At 45.1% G+C, this 24,590-nt stretch overlaps 1 protein-coding gene across 1 annotated transcript in view; it reads left to right on the forward strand.

The window, feature by feature from the left end:
- ELL (elongation factor for RNA polymerase II) overlaps nt 1-24,590 on the forward strand; it is a 101,182-nt gene that overhangs the window by 44,345 nt on the left and 32,247 nt on the right. Inside the window, exons 4-5 of the mRNA XM_040417637.1 lie at nt 8,878-9,041; nt 15,977-16,230. Coding sequence (XP_040273571.1) covers nt 8,878-9,041; nt 15,977-16,230 — 418 coding nt within the window. The remainder of the gene's footprint in view (nt 1-8,877; nt 9,042-15,976; nt 16,231-24,590) is intronic.

Raw genomic sequence — 24,590 nt, forward strand, 5'->3', positions numbered from 1 at the left:
ATTTTAAAATTATTGAATTGCATTTTTGGTCACCTGTCTCTCACCAAAAATTAAATAAAAAGCAATCAAAAAGTCATACATACCCCAAAAATGGTACCAATGAAATCTGTCTTAATAAAGTTATGGGTGTCAGAATATGGAGAATTATTATTATTTTATTTTTTAAGTAGCAAAACCTTGTAAGGACTATATAAATTTGGTATCGCTGTAAAAGGGCTGCCCCACAGAATAAGGTCATCATGTCATTTTTAGTACATAATGAACACCATAAAAACAAAACATGTCGAAATTTTAGTTTTTTAGTTTCTCCCCACTAAGATTTTATTTTTTCCCCCTGTTTTTTCAATGCAAGATATGGTAAATAAAAGCATTCCATTAAAAGCATACAATTTACAACATTCAAAGTACTACAAAAATAAGTGGTCTATGTGAATGGAAAAGTAAACACACCAGGCAGCATTTACCCAGGAATGTTGCAGGAACTTACTGGGGTGTGGGGGACAAGTAAGAACCAAACTAGTGCCATCCAGGAAGAATTAAAAGTTGACCATTAGTATTTAAACTGTACATTGATATATAACTTAATATTAAAGGGGTTATCCAGGCTCCTTTGGATAAGTCATCAGAAACTTCGACTTTTTAAGTCATTTTTACGCTGCCCTTGTCAAGCTGGAAAAGGGTCGGGGTTTGGGCAAGGGCAACAGCGCCACACGTTCATCATTATTTATGCCGGGAACTGGCGTAAATAATGACTGAAATGTATGCCAACTACAAGCTGGCGCACAGACTGCGGAAGAAGTCATTTAATTTATGACACTGTCTGCACCTCATCGTAAATTACCGTATTTTTCGCCCTATCAGACGAACCTACGTAAGACATTAGAGTAAAGAGTAGAGTAAGACATTAGGAAAAAAAATTAATTTCATTACACCTCAGGTCAGACCACCAATCAGATCCCCAATGTTAATCAGACCTCAGCTGACAGCCCTAGTTAGAACCCCAATGTTTATAAGACCCCAATAAGACCTCAGATCAGAGCGCTCAGCCATATGTGTGATCAGCCTCAGATAACAAAATAAATAAACCACTTTTCTCGCACATATTCATTGGGGGACACAGAGACCATGGGTATAGCTATGTCCTCTAGGAGGCGTTGACACTAGTAAAATCTGTTAACTCCTCCCCTGGCAGCTATACCCCCTCCAGCCTGGAGAGAGAGCTTCAGTTTTTTCTAGTGTCAATAGGAGGCAAGACCTCCCTGCTCTGCAGGGATCTCCTGAAGATTTTTATTTTAGTTTATTTTTTTCCTTCTTTTCAGATGGGAAACAGTGGACACCTCGCCTCCCTGTTCTCCCGGGGTCGAATTGCGCCAGTGCCGGTCACCCGCACTGCTGCCTCCCCCACAGAAGACAAGGTGGACCAGGGCAGCCTCGCTCCCCTGCATCCTGCCAGCCAAGGGGTCACCCATCCAAGCCCCCCTTTCCAGCGTCCTGCCACTACGGTGCCAGTAGCTGAAGGGGCGACCCTGCTGGACCAGAGGAGGGGTGAAGATGGCGGCAGGAAAGAAGAGAGGTGAGTACACGGGACTAGGTGAGTATTTAACCCTCTGGGTTGGTCCCCCCTCTCTCTTGGTGTCATAGTCCGCGACCAGAAAGGGCTTCGGCATAGCCCAGCACCCCTGAAACATTCCCCTCCGGCATGGCCGTTTGGTTGATTGAGAGGGACATAGGGGGTTAATAGGTGCGGTATGCGTACTGGTGCCAAAATTTGGTGGACTTGTATCTCCCTAGTATGTATTCATTGCTTACTCACAGGGAGCGGAGCAAGGAGCGGCACATATTCCGCTCATCTACATGGAGGCATTTATCTTTCTCCACCCCTTCGGGAGCCCGCCGCTCCTGAGGGGGTTAACCACATGCGTTCGGCCGGCACCGCTTCGGTGCTCCGGCCGCGATTTTTTTGCCGCCATGCTCAGAGAATATGGCGGCCAGCAGGGGGGCCGTTCACACATGCGGAGGAGCCCCCCCCCCCCCCCCCCCTTCCTTCCCACATTTACTCCCTTTGGAGCGGACGCTGTCGCGCCGCTCCGGGAAGGGGTTAACCGCCTCAAAAAATACTGCCTCTTGTCACTGAGGCCGGTTTCCTAGTTTTATTTAAAAAATAAATAATAATAAAGGATATGTCCGTCCATACGGGTCCCCCTCCTCAGCCACACTCGCATAGTTCCTCATACCGGCTCCAGGCCGTTTGGTTGATGATTCTCCGCCTGGGCAATCCAGTGACTGTACGCTGCAGGCTCCCAACCCGTTCTCCGGGGCTCTTTTGGTTGATGATTCTTCACCTGCACAATCCAGTGACGGACCGCGGCAGGATCCCAATCTGTCCTACGGGGCCGTTTGGTTGATAAATTCTCCACCTGCGCCATACAGTGACGGACCAATCCGTCCAAACGTCCTCCGGGGCCGTCTTTGGTTGATGATCTCCACTTGCACTATCCATTGCGGGATTACTGCAAGATCCCAATCCGTCCTCCGGGGCCATTTGGTTGATGGTTCTCCACCTGCACAATCCAGTGACGGACGACCGCAGGATCCAAATCTGCCCTCCGGGGCCGTTGGTTGATTATTCTTTACCTGCACAACTCAGTGAAGGTTCTCTGCAGGATTCCAATCTGTCCTACGGGGCTGTTTGGTTGATCATTCTCCACCTGCGCAACTCAGTGAAGGAGCCACTGCAGGATCCCAATCTGTCCTACGGGGCCGTTTGGTTGGTAAATTCTCCCAACTGCGCCATACAGTGGAGGGACTCTGGGCTTCCCAATCCACCCTCTTGGTTGTTGGTTAATAATTCTCCACCTGCGCAATCCAGTGGAGTCCGCTAGAATCTCCCACCCACCCTCCGGGGTTCTTTGGTTGATAATGCACCGCCTTCGCAACCCGGTGGAGAGACTTCTGGGAGTTTCTGTTCCACTCTCAGGTGGTTTGGTTGATAAGTCCCTGCCTGCACAGTCCACAACTGCCAGGGACGAGATTCTGAAGGGTAGGTCTACGCGCAGGCGAACCGCAGCAGGACTATTTTTCCCCTCGAATATTTCCGCTCTCCTACTCTTTCTCCCTAAAAATCATGCTCAGACACACCCTCCCTCACTGGGGTGGGGTCGTCCAGAAAGAGAGGAGAATCTCTGACTCGGATCCTGATATGAGTCTGAAGCAATCTCATTGATTGCGTCTAGGTTGCCAGCAGTACTGTCGTATGCATTACCCACTTCCTTTGGTGGTGTAACCGCACCACTACAAGATACAGTGCCTGCCTTATACATTGTCCCCTGCCATAGGTGGACTAAGTACAATGACTTGGGGTTCGGGACCCGCCATATGCAGATCCATCGGTGGCGTGATGACATTGTCGCTGGTTACATTCTGTGCTGTATGCATTTCCCCCTTAGGTGCACTATCGCACTACACGGGGTACAGGACTCGCCATATCCGCTAGTTCGCTGTGGGCATTCGCCCCCCTACTTAGGTGGGGTATTCTCCCTACCACTGACCAGTATTTGCCGTATGCTCATAGGTAGCCGATTACTCTACCATTGAATACGGTTCCGACTGTCTGCTATCCTTCCATAGGAGGAGTGTTGCACATCACCGTGCTGCTGTCGCATTTCCCCCTACCGCTAGTGATCCACTAGCGGGGAGTAGCTAGACATCTTCTGCGGAACTACGGCTCTAGGTGCCTTCGCTTATTTCCAAGAGGGCGTGGCTACAGTTTGTTCTCGCAGGCCCCGGACACTCTTGCCCTAGTGTTTTATATGGGTGCCACCAGTGGATACGGTGACTATTCATCGTTGCATCCTTTTGGTGCTGGTTTCGCACCACTCTGTCTTCCAGGGGGTTCCTAGCATCACTTGTGGGTCTTACAGACCCCCATCTCCATGGGCCTCTGTTGCTCCGGTCGGTCCTGATATTGTCCGCGTCATACGTAGTACATACTCCGTTGTACTTACCGAGTGAGTACATTCCAGCGGGTCGGCTCTTTTCGCTGACTCCGTATGCTCTATCCACAACTCCCCATTCTCGGGGGAAGTGGTTATGCTGGCGACTTGGATTTAGCTCCTACAGCCTGTTTTCCTCCACAGGGCGGTTTGTCGCTAATGTTCGAGTTCTTGGTCGCTGCAGTGGGACACCCCCCTCTGGTAGGTGTCCTGCCCTGGAGCTAGCTTGGGTAGGGTTCTTTAGGGTTAGCTCCACGTAACTGGGGCAGTGTGGCACGTGGTTTCTACGGATAGTATCGGGCCTCTCCCTCAGTTTTTGCGTTGCGGGTGCAAGCGCTGGCTACCACTGTGGTAGCGGTATTATTTTCCCTACATGCTTGGGTTCTTACTGCACAGCCCCTCGCTAGGCGGTGGACTCTTTAGCACCGGATCGGTGGCTTCTACGGGTGTTCCCTCCTCTGCTGGGATTTGGGACTGGCATTGCAGTGTGACTTCCCTTGCCTGGCTTCCTCCTCGGGCGGAGTTTTTTTGGCACGGCCGCTTGATCTTTGGCTACTTCTGTATAGCGTCAGTCTCTTACAGGGTAGGGGCTTAGACCTAGCCTATTGCTTCTCCTGTCTTCCCCCTAGGGCTCATGGTTTATTGTCACCCCGTATGCCTTGGTAGTTCCTATGTTGCTACCTTCCCTCACCTGCGTTGCATGGGGTATTCGTTTGGTGCCTTTCCATTCCAGACATGATCTGGTCCCAACTGGTGGGCTGTGCCGCCCTCCACATTTTTCCTTCTACAGGGACTCTTCCATTGGTCCGGGTGTGCTAACGGTATCTGCACAAGGACTTCTGCCTTCTCTCCAGAGCCAGAGTCCCGGAAGCATCCGCCATGGAGGTCCTGGTTCTCCTTGGCAGGAGTTTTTTTCCCCTCCTTCTCAGGGTTCTACGGAAGGTCCGGATGGAGGACATTCAGTCATATCCTAGTCACTCCGAAACTGACTCGTCGTGCGTGATACGCTGACCTCGTTCTCCTGGAGACGTCCCTGGTCACGGCCAATCAGAGACGTCCTATGTGACCTTTTCATTGATGGCGTGGCTATTGAGACCACCGTTCTAACGTGGAGTTTTTTTTTCCGACAGATATCTTCCTCACTATGATTCAGGACAGGAGTTCTGCATCACCAGTGTCTATTCTGGGACCTGCAGGTCCTTCTGAGGCTTCTCTGAAGCCAAGACGTCCCCCTCACTTTGGGGTCTTTTCTCCTTCCTTTCTACTTTAAGGGTTGGACCTTTGTTTAGCCCTTGTTTCCTTGACGGGTCAGGTGTTGGCGCTTCAGTCTTGGGCAGACTTCCAGGTTCCCTGGTGCCGTGGGAATCTTCCTTCAAGGAGCGGCACATGTGACTCCTCTGTCTCGTCTTTACAGCCTTGGGATCTGAATATGGTTTCCTTTCCTTCGCGCCCTACGGAAGGGAGTCACATTATAGACGTTGTCAGTGCTTTACTCATTATTAGCAGCCTCCAGTCCCTTTCGGTGTACGGACCACCTTTTTTCCGTCCGGAGGGTCATCGCTGGGGATTGCCCGTTGGATTTGGTCTGGCAGTGTTACAGCTTACCGCGCTCGGAGCAGGGTTCCACCCTTAGGTGTCACGGCTCACACCCCAAAAGTGATGGGCGTTTTTCTCGGGCTAGGAGAAATTGCGCTTGGGCTGCAGACTAATTTAAGGTGGATCCAGTCCTCCTTGCACATGTTCGCAAGCGGTTGCCAGATGCATACTTATGCATCGATGGTCGCTGCGTGCGCCGCGGGTCTGCAGGCGACAGTTCTTAGTTGACTGCACGGCCTTGCTTCAGGGGTCTGTGGTTTTTCCCTCTCTGTTGGACTGCTCTCGGACGTCCCATGGTCTCTGTGTCCCCCAATGAATATGTGTGAGAAAACAAGATTTTTGTATAACTTACCAGTAAAATTTTTCTCCCTCTTCATTGGGGGACACAGCACCCACCTAGTATTGTTGTTCGGCCACAGTTGTGGCTGTTGCTGGTTAGAACCTGGATCGGTTCTTGGCATTGTTGCTGTTCCACATTGTTTCGTTGGTTTACTTGCTTCTCCTACTGCTTCTCACAAACTGAAGCTCTCCCTCCAGGCTGGAGGGGGTATAGCTGCCAGGGGAGGAGCTAACAGCTTTTACTAGTGTCAACGCCACCTAGAGGACATAGCTATACCCATGGTCTCTGTGTCCCCCAATGAAGAGCGAGAAAGAGATTTTACTGGTAAGTTATACAAAAATCTCGTTATCTCTCCTGCTCCTGGATGCCGCCGCTCATCTCCTCCAGCGCGATCCTCTTCCTCATGCTGTCGGCTGTGCTGTGAACTGGTGCGCACAGCATGAGGTCACAGAGTGCCCTCACGCTGTGCGGAACCACTGCACAGCTGACGAGCGGTGAGTACAGAGCCTTCACCGCTTCCTGGTCCTCCAGTACGGTTTTCGCCCCATAAGTGCGTCTTATGGGGCAAAAAATACGATAGATGCCTCCTCAGACTGGGCAGACTGTAGCACACGCTGGTCTTGTTAATCAGGGCCGAAGAGTCCAGATTGCTACTTTTTATGTTAAAATAAAAGTGATCAAAAAGTCACCCTCCAAAATGATATCAATAAAAACTACAGATCGTCTCAAAAAAATCTCACACACAGCTCTGTAGACAGAACTATAAATAATTATGGTGGTCAGAATATGGCAATGCAAAAAAAAGTCATTTTTTTTTTCATTATTAAAACACAAGAAAAACTGATTGTGGTATCGCTGTAATGGTATTGACCTAGAGAATATAAGAGTAGCAGGTCAATTTTACTACACAGGCAACGCAGGAAAAGCAAAGCCAATAAAACTGTGGCAGAATTGCATTTGTCTTCCAGCTTCCCACTGCATCTTATGCAACAGTAAATTGTGCCATTAGAGCATTAAATACAAATTGTTCTGCAAAAACAAATGGAAAAATAAAGCTATTACTCCGGGAATGCAGTGGATTAAAAACGGAAAAACCTCAACGTCCTGAAGGGGTTAAATAATTCGTCATTTGTGAGGTTTCAACTGGTGCGTACACTTGCAGAGGACCACTATCACATCCTGTTCACTCTGCGGAAGTGCTGCTGCTCTAAAGAGATAATTGTAGAATTGCATCTGGAAATGTGCTCTCGGCCTGGGATTTTTTTAATTACTCCCTCTAAGACTAATTTCCCATGAGACCAAATACTGGTCCTCTGACTTGAACTCACAGCCTCATTATGATTTATGATGCTGTGAGTTCCTGACTGTGGATCTGCTGTACTGTGCTTGCATAATGTCCTGATTACATTACAGGAGACCGGCTGTCGAGCAGGAACTCTCAGCATCATAAATTATGATGCTTTGATTTTGGTCCAGTAAACGCCAGCATTACACGGAGCATGTTTCCCAGACTGAACATACTCATGTAAATTGGCCTTAAAGGGGTTTTCTAAAAATAATTAACTGAAGGCCTGTAGCCTGCATCCCCTTCTGGGAGATTCATAGGTACCTGCTCCCTTCCATGCAGGTTCTGACCACTGGGTCCTGTTCCTCCATCTTCGTCCTAGGTATGTACATGGTCTTCTGTGCAGCTATTGCCTAAGCCACATGTCATCACTAAAGTAGTCATTTGCTCCAGCAGCTCAGGTGACCAGAAGAAGACAAGCTGGGGATCAGAAGATGGAGGAACGGGAGCCAGTTAGAAGGACCATAGTGGTAGTTAAGTATGAATCCGTTAGTAGGTGATGCTGGTTTGTGTGACTTCACCACTGCAGCCAGGTAAACCAATCCCAACTGGGAGAACTGGAATATTGTTGCAGGATCTGCTAAGTAAGTAAAGATCATTTCTTCATTGCAAGTGGACTCTGTATTGTAAGTTTTCCTCCTGAAACCAGATAACCATTTAAATGGCAAATGTGATGTCCTAAATGACTGTCGCTTAGAGATTCAGTAGGGGAACGCACTATATATTGTCCACAGTTCTTTCATGCTCACTTTTTTTGGAAGCTCAGTGTGGGTAGGTATAGTAATGGTGACTAGTCTGCTCCTGGAGTTGGTTTACATTGACATTGGGCTCTGAGAACTGAGCAGCATTTGGGGGCTGGAAAACCTTGGTTACAGTTTCAACAAAGGGAATGTAAACTTTTTTTTTTAATTGGCAGCACTCACTGGGTTAAGTGAGGTCAGGTCCTCTTAGTATTGTTGCAGCTCCATTTGGTGGGCCTTATGGCATGCTCTGTGCCCCTTGCGTGGATTCATGGAAGGTCCCACAGTGCTCATTGATGTTGCTAACAACTTGTTTACCTGGATCTGCACTTGGGAGTCTTCTAACCCCCCGTGTCTTACAGAAATAACTTTCTCTTCAGTTTAAGCTGTAAGCACGCATCAGATGGGAAATATGTGGCCCACCGCATTGATACTCCCAAGTCGCTCATTTGCTTTTGTGATCTGAGTATTTTCAGTGAACAGTTAAGCTTTGTCAGCAGAAAGCCCTTTTTATAACCTATTTCACAGTTTTTAAAATTAACGTCATGTTTGTACTGCTCCGTTGCTGCGGTAGAATGAATAGGCAGGTTTAAGAAACAATTATCCTCATTTTTGTCCAATATTCCAGTAAGGCAACATCATGTAGACTTCAATATTTCAAACGTCCTCCTAGTTTATTCAACACCACGTGTCCAAATGTCATTTCATCTCTATACTGGGACTTTCTCAAGGAAGAAAGGTTTTTGCATGCCATTAATGTGGTGCTGGTACAGATGTACTTGACCTGATGCCTCAGATGCTGCTTGACGTTTAAACTGAGCCTCAGACCTTATTTTTTTTTATTTATTTTTTTACTCCCTTTAGCAATGGAAATGTAAAGCTTGACTGTCTGGGCAGCATCCAGGATAAAATCACAGTGTGCGCTACAGACGATTCCTATCAGAAGGCACGACAGAGCATGGCCCAAGCCGAGGAGGAGAACAAAAGTAGAAGTGCCATAGTCATAAAAATGGGTGGTCGGTATGGAGGTATGGCGGTTGTTACCACTTTGTTTCTTACTTGCCTAATTGTATGGTCTCTTAAAGAGGATTTCCCATTTTAGAAAGTTATGGGAGATTGCTAGGGTATGCCTTTACTTTGTGATCAGTGGGGGTTTGACTACAGGTGTCTCGCCTATCCTGGCCAATCAAATGCTTCTACAACAAAATTCAAGGGCAAGTGCTCTGTAACCTGCTTCTATTTTACAGAAAAAGACCTTCCCCACATGTTGCCTTGAGGTTTGGAAATCGCATGGTACAATATATTTTGTAGAATTAAGATTTTCTTTCAGTGGAACTATGTGCCGAGTTCACACTATGCAAAACAGTAACTTCTCTACTATACGTTGCTTTGTCCAATGCAGATTTGGACAGGAAGCATAATCCAGGCATCCATGACACCCAGATGGGGAAGCCAGATTTATTTTTCTGGAGAACATATTCAGTGGTTTTATTGTACAGTGGAAGTGTTCTTTACACACTGCAGCCAATACCTGGCATAGTGCCTTCAGACTCGGCTAAAAGTAGACTTTGCTGAAGGCATTTCTCTCCATCCATAGTTATAAACCTCCTTATGTGAAGAATAAATGTTAATGTGATCTTGTCACAATCCCTAAACTTGTGTTATACACATGGCTAGATGAGCTCACCACCTCTGTCATGTTTATGGGACTGAGTATTCAACTGGCCTAGATTCTAGTAGTGTGACCTCACCCCACAAGTATCTGAGCAAGCTCTGCACATGCCAGATGACATCACTGAACTGTGCTGCTTGGCTCTTTGCCTACATTTGTGCTGTGCATAGTACTCAACTATGCTACATTTCTTGGCCCCAGGGAACTGGATGGTTACCAAGCTGCTTGTCCGGGAGTGAACATGTAGTAATTACACAGTAGTTGTATTACATGAAGTCCTTCTTTTTGCTTATATTAAAGAGGTTATCCCATCTTAGAACATGGGGGCATATCGCTAGGATATGCCCCCATTGTCTGATAGGTGCAGGTCCCACCTCTGGGACCCGCACCTACAAGGAGAGCGGAGAAAGTTGAGGAGGGCGCACTGCTCATGCGCGGCCGCCCTCCAATCATTTTTATGGAGCTGCCGAAAATAGCCGAGCGCTGGCTCGGCTATTTCCGTCGGCCCCATAGAAATGAATGGGAGCGGTGGCCGCACATGCGCGCTGCGCTTCCATTCACTTCAATGGGAGAGGCGGGGAGCTGCGCCTGGTGGTGGACGGACCCCGGGAAACCCAGCCACAACTCTCCCCGGCTCCGTTCTCCTTGTAGGTGCGAGTCCCACCTCTGAGACTCGCACCTATCAGACAATGGGGGCATATCCTAGTGATATGCCCCCATTGTCTAAGATGGGATAACCACTTTAAGTGTACTCTGTAAATCAAGGCATTGTTTTTTGGCCTTAGAAGGGTTTTTCAAGATTTTAATACTGATGACCTATGCTCTGGATTGGTCATCAGTATCTGATCAGTGAGGGTCCGACCAGGGCTGTGGAGTCTGAGTCGAGGAGTCGGAGGCAATTTTGGGTACCTGGAGTTGGAGTCGGCAAAAATACCCCGACTCCTACAAAATTTTTATTGAAATAAAAAAAAAGCAAGTTTAAATGTTCTAATTCACAAAAAGTTATAATTAATTACTTCTTTACTTTAAGAATAAAGGCCAATGCATGGAGTGCATCACGTTACCGCGAAACAAACACGTTAAGTGACCGTGAAGAAGCATGCTTTTCATATGCTCACTATATGGCACGCAACGCAAAGTTAAGGAGCGGCAATACTTATATTTTCCATTGTGTTGTGTTCCGCTGTTACTGGGAACGCAACGCCCATGGTTAACCTAGCCTCTCACTGATAACTGATGAAGTAAATATGTTTTTTTGCAGGACTAGAGACCAGGGCTGTGGAGTCTGAGTCAGAGGCAATTTTGGGTACCTGGAGTCGGCAAAAATGAACCGACTCCTACTAAATTTAAATTGGAATAAAAAAAAAAATGCAAGTTTAAATGTCCCAATTCACAAAAAGTTATAATTAAAGGGAATTTGTCACCAGCTTTTAGCATTTTAAGCTTTCAACATTGCCATGTTCAATAAAGTACCTTATTTCCTGCAGTGGTCTTCTTAATTTATTTCGTTTTTTGTCATTTTGATAAAAAAAACTCTTTTTCTGATATGCTAATGACGCTCCAAGGTGTCCAGAGGGGCGTTTTTTTTTTTTTTCCCTCTCTGGAGCCCAGTGCCCAGCCCGCCTTAATTTGAAGCCCAAGAACGCCTCCTGAACCTGAAATAACCTCCCACAGCCCCGGCAAATGGTTCCGCCCACTCGCCACGTCATCTTCTACCTTCAAGAAATGCCCCGTTCTTCCTGTCGGCCACCAGAAATCTCGCGCAGGCGCAGTACCGCCTGCACGATCTTCAAGCTCCTGAGGAAACAGCTCTCAGATTACGTCACTGGGCTCGGCGCATGCCCAGTGAGACTTTTGAGGTGCACCTGCGCGAGATTTCTGGCGACTGACAGGAAGAAGAACAGGGCATTTCTTGAAGGTAGAAGATGACGTGGAGAGGGGGCGGAACCGTTTGCCGGGGCTGTGGGAGGTTATTTCAGGATCAGGAGGCGTTCTTGGGCTTCAAATTAAGGCGGGTTGGGCACTGCAGGGGGGCGTAACTGGGCTCCAGAGAGGAAAAAAAACGCCCCTCTGGGCACCTTGGAGCTTCATTAGCATATCAGAAAAAGATTTTTTTTTTATCAAAATGACAACGAAATAAAGTAAGAAGTCCACTGCAGGTAATAAGGTACTTTATTGAACATGGCAATGTTGAAAGCTTAAAATGCTAAAAGCAGGTGACATATTCCCTTTAATTACTTCTCTACTGTAAGAATAAAGGCCAATGCATGCAGTGCGTCACGTTACCGCAAAACGAACACGTTAAGTGACCATGAAGAAGCATGCTTTTCATATGCTTCACTATATGGCACCCAACGCACAGTTAAGGAGCGGCAATACTTATACTTTCCATTGTGTTGTGTTCCGCTGTTACAGGGAACGCAACGCCCATGGTTAACCTAGCCTCTCACTGATAACTGATTAAATGTTTTTTGCAGGACTAGACACTTGTATAAGTGAAGGGAATGGATAGTCAATAGTTCAAGACTGAAGCTGTAAACCATTTGAAAAACTGCTGTCATTCAGCTAAGGCTATAAAAACTTGTAAACTCAGATTGTTAGCTTAAACTTTAAACATGACTATGGGATTCTACTAGGGAAATCATGTTTTAAAATAAATGCCCCTTCCTGGATCCTCCCACTGCCCTATCTTCAGCAGAAGATCAGCACACAAAGGAGAAGGCAGCACCATTTTTGAACTGGTAAAGTTCCTGTTCCTGATGTTTATGCCTGCTGCTACTATCCAGCCACTTGATAAAAAAATAAAAAAACTTTGTTTTCATTGTGTTTGTCTTTTGCTTAGGCTGGGTTCACACGGGCGCGACAGATCTGTTCAGGATGCGTCCCGGGTGTATTGCGGCAAACCCGCACGAGTAGGTACCCAATTGCAGTCAGTTTTGACTGCGTGGGTGCAATGCGTTTTGCACGCGCGTGATAAAAAACGGACTGTGGTACCCAGACCTGAACTTCTTCACAGAAGTTCAGGTTTGGGTTCGGTGTTGTGTAGATGTAATTATTTTCCCTTATAACATGGTTATAAGGGAAAATAATAGCATTCTTTAATACAGAATGCTTAGTAGGTGGTCAATTGAGGGTTAAAAAAATAATTAACTCTCCTCCTCCTCTTGATCGCGTAGTTGCCGATCTCCTTCTTTAATCATGAGCTGCCGGCTAAAGGTCCTGTGGTGACGTCACATCACATGGTCCAATCATATGGCCCATCACCACGGTGATGGGCCATGTGATTGGACCATGTGATGTCACCACGGGTCCTTTAGCCGGCAGCTCATGATTAAAGAAGTAAAGAGACCGGCAACTACGCGATCAAGAGGAGGTGGTGAGTTAATTTTAATTTTTTTTTTTTTTTTTTTAACCCTCAATTGACCACCTACTAAGCATTCTATATTAAAGAATGCTATTATTTTCCCTTATAACCATGTTATAAGGGAAAATAATACAGTGAATAGACTGTCATCTTAGCAACCATGCGTGAAAATCGCACCGCATCCGCACTTGATTGCGGATGCTTGTGATTTTCACTCAGCCCCATTCACTTCTATGGCCTGCGTTGCGTGATAAACGCACAATATAGAGCATGCTGCGATTTTCACGCAACGCATAAGTGATGCGTGAAAATCACCGCTCATGTGCACAGCCCCATAGAAATGAATGGGTGCGGGTGCAATGCGTTCACCTCACGCATTGCATCCGCACGGAAATCTCGCCCGTGTGAACTTAGCCTTAAACTGTTCAATACAGTAGACTGTTGGCTTCCTAGCCAGTAGTTCTGTGGTAATGACATGTATGTTGCCTTTCTTTCCTTCAAGGAATGTATAAAATACATTTGCATATTTAAATACAGAGGAGTCTGAGTCGGGGAGTCGCAAGTACCAAAAACTGAGAAGTCGGAGCATTTATCTACCGACTCCACAGCCCTGGCTCCGACACCCATACCCCTGCCGATAAACTGTTTGAGAAGGCCTGTGAGCGCCGCCGCCTTCTCTGTGCTTGCAAATTAAAACATTGTATAGCGGCTGTGCTATCGCAGCTCAGCATCATTCACTTCAATGGGTCTGAGCTGCGCCCTAGACCATGTGACCGATGAACGTGTCGTCACTCGGCCTAGGGAAACTAGTGAGAAGGCCATGGCACTACTGAAAGTATCTCTGAAAAATCTCTGAAAACCCCTTTAATCACAATTATCTGATCCTAGGTCTTTCATATCAGGCTTGACACTAAAGAATTTCTAGACTGTATTCTGACAATGGCAGGAATTCATCTTCTCTAAAGAAGAATAAACCCATATGTTGATGTGCTCTTTTTAACTTCAGGTGTGTTCCGGTGTCTCCTTATGGCATATGTTACAACTTCAGGATTCAAGGGCAGTTCTAAAAACTAGTGCAACTGCAATGCAGTGTGAACCCACTATGTCACTGAATGCATTAAGCTTAAGGTTACTTCTAAGGGCGTTATCCAAGTGACCTCCCTGGAATTTCACCCTTTCGTCGCTATGACAGGAGCGGGTCTCTGCTGCGGTGGAACAACCAGGTTGCTACCAATAGGAGTCTCCATTCAGTGACAGCTGACCCAGGCGGGTCAGAAGACGCTATTTGGTGGCACCAAAGGGGACAGGCAGAGTGGTCGTCAGTGGACAAGGCAATATCTTGGCTGGCAGCGTACCTTCAGTTCGGTAGGCAGACAGCACAGGGTTAGTACAGTTATATATGCATGATAGCCTTCTGTGCCCCCATAGTTAAGCCATGGGAGATCCATCGCCCCATCCATTTTCAGATATTCTCAATGGTGGAGAGATCTGATCTGATGAGTTGGCCAAGGGAACTCCTGAAGACCACTGTGTGTAGTGCAGGCAGGTTGGGTTTTGTGCGGCTGTTATCCTGTTGCAACACCACGTCTCCTAACAGTGAAAAAAGCAGTAGGACTGGTTCCACAATGTTCTGGACATACTGAAGGCTGATCAGTGTTCCCTTCATGAATGCTGGATGTGAACAGAAGTGGTAGCTGGTGCCACACACTATAACACCTGGTGTTAGACCTGTGTGTCTCCACACTATGTATGATGGCAGTAGGCACACTCCTGCCACTTGCAGACTCTGATGCAGCAGTCATTGGTAACACAGCAGAACCTGCTTTCATCACTGAACATTAACGTTGGTGGTCGCATCAGGTCTGGAGAGCACCTACTGCCATCATGCATAGTGTAGAGACACAGGACCAGCACTAGGTGTGATGGTGTGGGGCACGATTAGCCATCATTGCGGTTTTGTCTGATATTCGTTGAGGGAACACTGACCAACCTTCAGAATATCCAGGATGTTCTTTAACTAATGCCTTTTTTGACCTGGGAGATATGGCGTTCCAACAAGTTAATGCCCACACTACACAAAGTATTCTTTTAGGTTCTCCAGCAGCTCCCCTGGCCAGCTCGATCACCAGATCTCTCCCCCATGTGGAATGTCTGCCACTGGATGAGGCAACGGATCTCCCATGCACAGCGGCCAACAACCACCCTAGATAAACTAAGAGTCCAAGTTGAAAGAGCTTGGAATGACATACCACATGAGAATATCCGGCATCTAAACATTGCTGCAGAGCGGGTACACACCTTTATGACAATGGCATTCTATAATGGCAGTGGCATCTTTCAGCAGGATAATTTGTTCTGCCACATTGGAAACATTATTTAGGCATGGTTTAAGGAACGTGACCACAAACGTTCAAGGTCTTAACTTGGCCTCCATATGCATCATATTTTAATCCAATTGAGCACCTGTGGGATGTTTTATAAAAAGAAAAATAATCAATGGGGACCAAACCTTACAATTTTACAGGATCTGCTGATAGTGTTTGTACCAGATACCACATGGCACGTTCAGACTTTTGTGAAATCCATGCCTCATCTGGTCAGAGCTGTTTTGGCAGCTCAACGGGGACCTTTGCAATATTGAGTAGGTGGGTTTAATGTTATGGCTGACTAGTAGATGTGCATTAGGAGTTGTCTGGTAAGCTCTAAAGAAAGAAATACATTTGTCACTCGAACTCTGTTTTCAATTTTGGCTGTCACACCCCCTTCTCTTGGACAGTCATGTGACCTGTAAGAGTCTACAATTACCTCCAAATGTCCCATTTGCCAATCATGTGATCTTCATGGCCCACCCCATCCCTATTGAGATGTTGTCCACACTTCCATGGGTTTTATTTGAATGTTTTTGTTTTGTTTTTTTATCCTTACAGGCAAAAAGGTTCAAGTCCGAAAACCTGCCCCAGGGGTTCCAGATGCTTTCTTATCTCGAAAGAAGCCAACACCAGTCAACATGGCCAGCGCAATAAAGAAAAGCACCAACGTTGTAACTCAGCGACCCTTCAAAGATAGGGTCATGCACTTATTGGCTCTCAAACCATACAAGAAGCCCGAACTTATTCTGCGCCTGCAGAAGGATGGTCTGTCTGTGCAGGATAAGGATTCCCTGGATAGCATCCTGCAACAGGTCAGTGTATACCAACTTAACCCTTTACATTCTTGCAGGGTGGCACTTCAGTAGTCCGGGACATTACTCATATGTCCTTGCTACCGATAACTGGGTCTCGGGCTGTGTAGTGGCTAAGATATATTATCCAGAGCTTGTTTTAAAGCTGATGATTTAAGCTTTGAAGCAGGATGAGGATCACATCTATCGTGTTACTACCATTTGAAATGGATCTCGATGAGAGCTGCATGTACTTGCTCTCACTCCACACCTGATTTTTAAACGCTGTATCTTTTTCTGTATTGTCTTTTTAGGGCTGCAGCTATCGACTATTTTTGTAATCGAGTATTCTATCGATTAATCCAACGATTAATAGAGTCCTCTAATAACAAAAGAGTAATTAAAAGAACGTTTTTCAGTGCTACCAGCTTGCCCCCCCAGTGCCACCATCTCCCACTCCTAGCCATGTCTCCAGCCCCAGTGAAATAAAATACTTCTCCTGTAGGGGTGCTGCTCCACAACTTTTCCATCTTCATGCGCTGCACTGACGTCGCACAGCGTCAGATCATATTGTGCACTATGTCCTGACTAGGGCTGCAGTAAACGATTATTTAAGTAATCGAGTATTCTATTGATTATTTCTTACGATTAATCGAGTAATCTAATAAGAAAAACCTTCTTAAAATAATGTATTACTTTATAAAAATGTCCCCCTTTCCCAGTGCCATCAGTTCAGCAGCCCCTCCATGCCATGTCCCCTAGTGCCCCCATGATGGCACTGCCATCAGCCCCTCCATCCAGATTGCCTTAATGTCCCCCTTTCCCAGTGCCTCCATGCCACCCACCATGTCCCCCACTCCCCCAGATCAACCCTCCGAGTGCCTAATCACAGGTGCCCCCATTAACCCCTCTTCTCCCCCCCCCAATACTTTTTATACATGGAAAATTATAGGTTCTCCCATTAACCCCTCTAACGTTATACATGCCAAATCACAGGTGCCCCCCGCCAATAACTTTATACATGGCAAACCACAGCTGCCCCCATTTCCCCTGCCAAATCACAGGTGCCCCCGTTTTCCCCAGCCCATGCCAAATCACAGGTGCCGCCATTTACCGCCCGCCGCCTCTGCTAACTTTATACTTATCTTTCAGTGCAGAGTGCGCCGACAAACGGAGTCCGCAGGAGACGCGTCTTCATCTCAGCATGCACTGGGGACCTGACGTCACACACAGCGTCAGCCACTGTGCTGACGATGTGTGAACGCAAGGTCCTGCAGCGCGGTGCCGACGGGAGGCTGTGGAGCGGTGAGTGAGAAGCTTCATTTCACTCCCGCTCCGTGGTCATGTGATTTAAACGAATCCTCGATGCAGAAAAACTGCGAGGATTTTTTTGCCTCGATTACATCGATTAAATCGATGAATCATTTCAGCCCTAGTCCTGACGATGTGTCAGGAGGAAAGTGCAGTGTGGGCCGGCGGGTGATCACGGAGCGGTGATTAATAGCAAGCGCTTTACTTGCGCTCCGTGGACATATGACACAAACGCATCATTATTTGGTCGTATTACTCGATTCAATCGGGTAATCGTTTCAGCCCTAGTCCTGAATATTAGATTGATACCTCTAGCTGCTGCACGACGTGAGATATTCCAGATTGCATGCAAAAGTTGGTTGGCCCTTTCCTGCACTTTTGGTATTCCTTTAGCACAGGTAGCAGTGAGTGTAGATGTGTGGTATGTCACATCTTGCATTTTTTTTGAAGACCTAGATTTTATTTTTATAAGGACTCTACTAAAGTATGCATTTTTGTTGGTAATTTGAATTTTCATCCAATTTTTGCTTAGTCACGGTGGTTATGTGTATGAATTATAATTTTATACATTGTATGCTGTGAACTCAGAAAAGGTATAATTAGGTAATATGACGTGTATTTGCCATGTACAGTATACCTTTTTTTTTAATGAATTTGTGGATAATGGCAGTATGGTCTTTGTTTCAGTGTTTTTAAAAACAGACTGTTGTATACACTAGTGGACTGTAACCACAATTGTAAAAAGTAATGTTTAGCTAATAGAAAAAGCTGTAGGGAAGAGGTGAGGAAGATGCTGCATTTTCTGAGCTGCCCCATCACCAGTGCGGGAGGTCGGGGGAACCCGAAGACCCATATCTGTTATCTAGCAGACTTGGGTCCAGAAAACTCATATTCTTTCACAATCTCATAGACCAGGGATCAGCAACCTCCAGCACTCCAGCTGTTGGGAAACTACAACTCCCAGAATCCTCCTGTCTCTTCTGTGGGAGTTACAAGAACAGTCGAGTGAGGTTTGCATGCTGGGAGTTGTAGTTTCACAGCAGCTGGAGTGCCAAAGGTTGCTGATCCCTGCCATAGACCATGGTCTTATCACACTTTGGGCATCTAGAAAGTCTTTCTGTTCTAGCAGCTGAGGAACATCAAATGCATAAATTGCCCTATGCATAATACGATATTGTACATCCCTCCAAAACTCGCACGTGAATTGCCTCCAGACTAGTTTCCATCCTTTCAAGATTTTGGAACCCACATCATCTATTCCCAATTGAACAGCCCACCCTTTGGAAAAGGATGTGGAATTATGGGCAAATTATTTTCTAAGAATAGAATATATCCCAAAGACTGAGACGTTAGCAGAGTGTAACGCTAGTAATAAGTCCTTGTCATTATAAACTACCTCTCAACTAACGTCAAGCAGATCTGATCTGTAGGAGCTGAAGCTAGTTAGTGTGACTTAACTTGTATATCAGTCAGTTCATCTGTAGTATACCACCTATGCAACTGTGGATGCATAAGATGATGAGCCACCTGGACTCTCTCCATTGAGCAAATGGAGCACTGTGCATGCCTTGCCAAAATTCTGGATGACTCCTAAGAGGCAAATAGATTATACGTTAGGGTTTCCAAATACGTTTCTTTCGGATGACCTACCAGGTAAGAATGGTGTCTCTCAAAAGTAAGAGTGGAAGTATCCTGGGAGAGAGAGTAAATAAGGGAACACAAAGGTCCCAGGGGATAGATCGGACTCCAGGTCATAAAAGGAAGAACAACTCTATCTCTTGACCCAATCAATTGCATGTCTGAACAAACAGGTCAGATTATAAGTGTGTACAGTAGGGAGGTTCAAACCCCCTTCCCTAACAGGGGCCAACCGTTTTAGCAGTGATATTCAAGGTCTTTTGCCTTGCCAAATAAAAGATGTTGTTGCCTTTTTCAGTTTTATAACATCTGAGTGATGCAGTAGCAGAGGGATAGTCTGGAGGGGGTATAATAGTTTGGATATACACATCATTTCAGGTTCAGATCTTAAAGAATTTTAGAGATAATGGGGAGGAAGTTTAGCCTATATAATTGATCATGTGTACGAGCAATCCTAATACCCAAATAGAGAATGTGATAAGTAGCCACTGGAATCCGCATGTATGGGAAGTCTTGACTCAGTCCATGGCTTTTTGGGTCTAAGTATAAGATAGCGCACTTAGGCATGTTAATTTTGAAGCCTGAGAGAGTGCCAAAATCAGACCGTGCCTGAAGCGTCTTCCCGAGGTCCCCTTGCACATCTGACATGAACAATCTGATATCATCAGCAAATAAGGTGGTGGACAGGGATTTATTTTTCAGTCTAATACCTTTTATGTTGCTCAAGAAAACGAGCCAGGAGCCCTATTTCCAAGTTGAAAAGAGGCGATAATGGACACCCCTGCCTTTGTACCTCTATGCAGCAGAAAAGATGAAGACCAAAATCCTAAAGTATAAACCTATGCTTGTGGGCTGGCAAATAACACCTTTAAGAATGAGCGGAAGGCCCCAGGAAATATATAGGTTTTGAGGGTGCACTTTCTTTTATAGCTTATATCTTTTTTTAAAACTTCTGATTTTTAATCTCTTCCATTCTGGTGACTTTATAAAGATATGTGCATGTAAATTTAGGCCTAAATGGTATGTGTGAACTCTACACACGTTGAACCTTTATTTTTAGGAAGTGTGGTTCATATAACTTTCTGCTTGGGTCACACTTTTACCCTCAACTTTTATACAGTTTTTATTAAAAATTACATTTTGACATAAAGTTGCATGGAGGTAGCATTTTGACAATGTGCTAGTATGATTTTTATTTCACAGTTTAGGCTTTATTTGTACATGTCAAATGTACATGTATGGAAATTGCCCTGGCTACCAGATGTGCAAAATGTCCAAATACCCCTGGCAGTGAAAGGTTAATAAAGTTATGCAGAGCCACATTTGTCATACAGATATGCCAGTTTTCTGGTATGGAAAAAGACTGAAATCTACACCAGCCAGGGAAATGAGGTACAGGTCAAAAGCACACGTGGCCTTACACTGCAATGTAGCTTCATAGTTTAACCCCTTAGATACTCGGCCCATTTTTGGTTTTGCATTAAAAAAAAATTCCTCCCCACATTCCAATGGCATAACTATTTTTTACATTTCCTTTCATATAGCCATGTGAGGGCTTATTTTTTTTAAGGACACCATTTAAAGTGTAATTGCCGTTTTATTTGAATTTGTCATGTATAGGGGCAGTGATGCTGACTATTTTTGTAATATACTTTAATTACTGAAATTGTACATTTTTATTAGACAATTAGCTCTGAAGTGGCCCATTTTGAGCCTTGGCAACGCTCCTCTGTCTTCTGTTTACATAACTGTGGAGACTTGCTCAACACTGACTGTTATATGTAAGCAGGAGACAGGAACGTTGCTAAGGCTCAAAATGGGCCACTTTACAGCTAATTGTCTTACTTTAATTACTGAAATCATACATTTCTATATGTTACAAAAATGGTCAGTAGCACTGACCCTATACATTACACAAATAAATATAAAACGGTTGGTACACTTCAATTTACAATGTCTTTTATTGGAAAATGGGGGGGGGGGGGGGGATTTTGGGGAACCCCTACAATTCCACCAAGGTTTTTGGGGTTTAGTCGTCATGGTATTCACTGTGCACTAAAAAAATGATATGATGTCCTTATTTTGCAGCTCAATATTAATACATCTTAAATCCTTTGAAAAAAATCAAGGTTCTTTGCATTGCCATTTTATGACAGCCATAGTTCAAACATTTTTGGTTGCAGCGATTTTTATTTATTGTATGTGTATTTTTATATGTAACATTAGGAAAGGGATGATTTTAAACATTTTTATTATTATTATTATTATTATTATTATTTCTCCATCTCCCTTAGGGGGCTAGAACCTGGGATCTTTTGAGCAGGGAGCTTACCATGACAGGCTTGGGAAGCTTCAGAAGCATCCAGGCTTCCATGGTAACCGATCTGAGCCCTTTTTTGATTTCACTGCAATTGGAAGGCAGAGACAACCGCATACCTCACCTTACCTGCCTTACCTCACAGATGCTGTGATCATTGTTGAACGAGGCATCTGAGAGCTTAAATGACAGGGCTCAGCGGGATCGCCATTCCCCTACATTGCAGCCCGTTTATTATACAGCCAGCACCAGCTCGTATGGAGCAGGCTCACTGCAGCAGCCAGCTCCATATGCTACCTCAGCCATCGTGACATACCGTTATGTAATGGTGGCTGAAGGGGTTAAATCAGTCTGCAGACATAAAGTAATGCCGCACAGTTTGCCGAAGAATCTGTTTATACCATCTCCAATTCAGGGCACAAACTACACTGCGTGCAGAATTATTAGGCAAATGAGTATTTTGACCACATCATCCTCTTTATGCATGTTGTCTTACTCCAAGCTGTATAGGCTCGAAAGCCTACTACCAATTAAACATATTAGGTGATGTGCATCTCTGTAATGAGAAGGGGTGTGGTCTAATGACATCAACACCCTATATTAGGTGTGCATAATTATTAGGCAACTTCCTTTCCTTTGGCAAAATGGGTCAAAAGAAGGACTTGACAGGCTCAGAAAAGTCAAAAATAGTGAGATATCTTGCAGAGGGATGCAGCACTCTTAAAATTGCAAAGCTTCTGAAGCGTGATCATCGAACAATCAAGCGTTTCATTCAAAATAGTCAACAGGGTCGCAAGAAGCGTGTGGAAAAACCAAGGCACAAAATAACTGCCCATGAACTGAGAAAAGTCAAGCGTGCAGCTGCCAAGATGCCACTTGCCACCAGTTTGGCCATATTTCAGAGCTGCAACATCACTGGAGTGCCCAAAAGCACAAGGTGTGCAATACTCAGAGACATGGCCAAGGTAAGTAAGAAAGGCTGAAAGATGACCACCACTGAACAAGACACACAAGCTGAAACGTCAAGACTGGGCCAAGAAATATCTCAAGACTGATTTTTCTAAGGTTTTATGGACTGATGAAATGAGAGTGAGTCTTGATGGGCCAGATGGATGGGCCCGTGGCTGGATTGGTAAAGGGCAGAGAGCTCCAGTCCGACTCAGACGCCAGCAAGGTGGAGGTGGAGTACTGATTTGGGCTGGTATCATCAAAGATGAGCTTGTGGGGCCTTTTCGGGTTGAGGATGGAGTCAAGCTCAACTCCCAGTCCTACTGCCAGTTTCTGGAAGACACCTTCTTCAAGCAGTGGTACAGGAAGAAGTCTGCATCCTTCAAGAAAAACATGATTTTTATGCAGGACAATGCTCAATCACACGCGTCCAAGTACTCCACAGCGTGACTGGCAAGAAAGGGTATAAAAGAAGAAAATCTAATGACATGGCCTCCTTGTTCACCTGATCTGAACATCTGAAGATTTACAAGGAGGGAAAACAGTACACCTCTCTGAACAGTGTCTGGGAGGCTGTGGTTGCTGCTGCACGCAATGTTGATGGTGAACAGATCAAAACACTGACAGAATCCATGGATGGCAGGCTTTTGAGTGTCCTTGCAAAGAAAGGTGGCTATATTGGTCACTGATTTGTTTTTGTTTTGTTTTTGAATGTCAGAAATGTATATTTGTGAATGTTGAGATGTTATATTGGTTTCACTGGTAAAAATAAATAATTGAAATGGGTATATATTTGTTTTTTGTTAAGTTGCCTAATAATTATGCACAGTAATAGTCACCTGCACACACAGATATCCCCCTAAAATAGCTAAAACTAAAAACAAACTAAAAACTACTTCCAAAAATATTCAGCTTTGATATTGAGTTTTTTGGGTTCATTGAGAACATGGTTGTTCAATAATAAAATTAATCCTCAAAAATACAACTTGCCTAATAATTCTGCACTCCCTTTATAACAACGATCTTTTGCCTATGGTTACCCTGCTATAGGCTGCCAACTGATTCTTCCAGGTGGAACTTTGTGTGAGCAGGGTGTTTATCATGCCTTCAGGGTGCCTTCACACATGGCTGAAGAGTCCACCAGAAATTATGCAGGTGTGGGTTTTTACGAAGGGGCGGATTTTTACTCTGCGGATTAGGTTGTGATTTTTGATGCGGCTTTCTGTGCGGATCACATCCCCCATTGAAATGAATAGAGACATTCTGCTTTGGAAAAGCCGCAGCATCATTATTAACGCTGTATCTTTTTATTTTTTTTTGGGCGTATTTTCTGGCAAATTTTTCCACTGCATGTGAAGGCAACCTTTATAGTAGAGTTACATTGCTTTGGGCTACTATGTAGCAGTACTTGGAGCAGTCACGAGATGGAATAGACAGTTTGCCACACTGAAAAATGTAGAATTCTGTACTTAGATTGCAGATTTAGGGCTCATTCAGACGGCCGTATGCTGTCCGCAAAAATGCGGATCCGTTTTTTTGCGGATTAGATGGTGCCCAATTCACTTCTATGGGGCCCTTTTCTTCCATTCCATGGCTCAGCAACACAAATGAAACATGTCCTATAGTTGTCAGTGAAAATCAGGACATGGGCCCCATTGAAGACTATGGGTCAGTAAAAAAAAAAAAAACTGAATGGAAACACCAGTTTTTCATAAATGACCCTGACTGAGTGCAGCTCTGCAGTGCAGAGTTCTAGGACATTCCGCAGGTAAGGGTCAATTCATAATGCGTTTGTATTTTCAATCTGCGATATACTTTAGGAACATTTCTTGACATATACAGGGTATGCCACTTTAGTGCCGTGCATTACCCATGGGCTGTAAAAAAAACTCTATACTATGCAGTATGTTTTTTTTTTTTTCTCCTTAGGATGCCTCTGTATGGAATCGTACAGTGGACTGCACGATTCTATACAGTTGCAAAATGCTAAGAATATACCAGCCTGAATAAGGCCAGATGGCACACTTTTCACCCCATTCCAGTGAATGGGGTGTAAGGATATGTTTGACATATATATCAGGAATGTTCCCAATGCAAATAAACGCTGCAGACGAAATAGGAATTTTGCGCAAGTCGGGTGGGTGAACTCTTATGAGGTCTAGGATGT

This window comes from Bufo bufo, chromosome 2, assembly GCF_905171765.1.
Source record: "Bufo bufo chromosome 2, aBufBuf1.1, whole genome shotgun sequence".
In the NCBI taxonomy this organism is placed as follows: domain Eukaryota; kingdom Metazoa; phylum Chordata; class Amphibia; order Anura; family Bufonidae; genus Bufo; species Bufo bufo.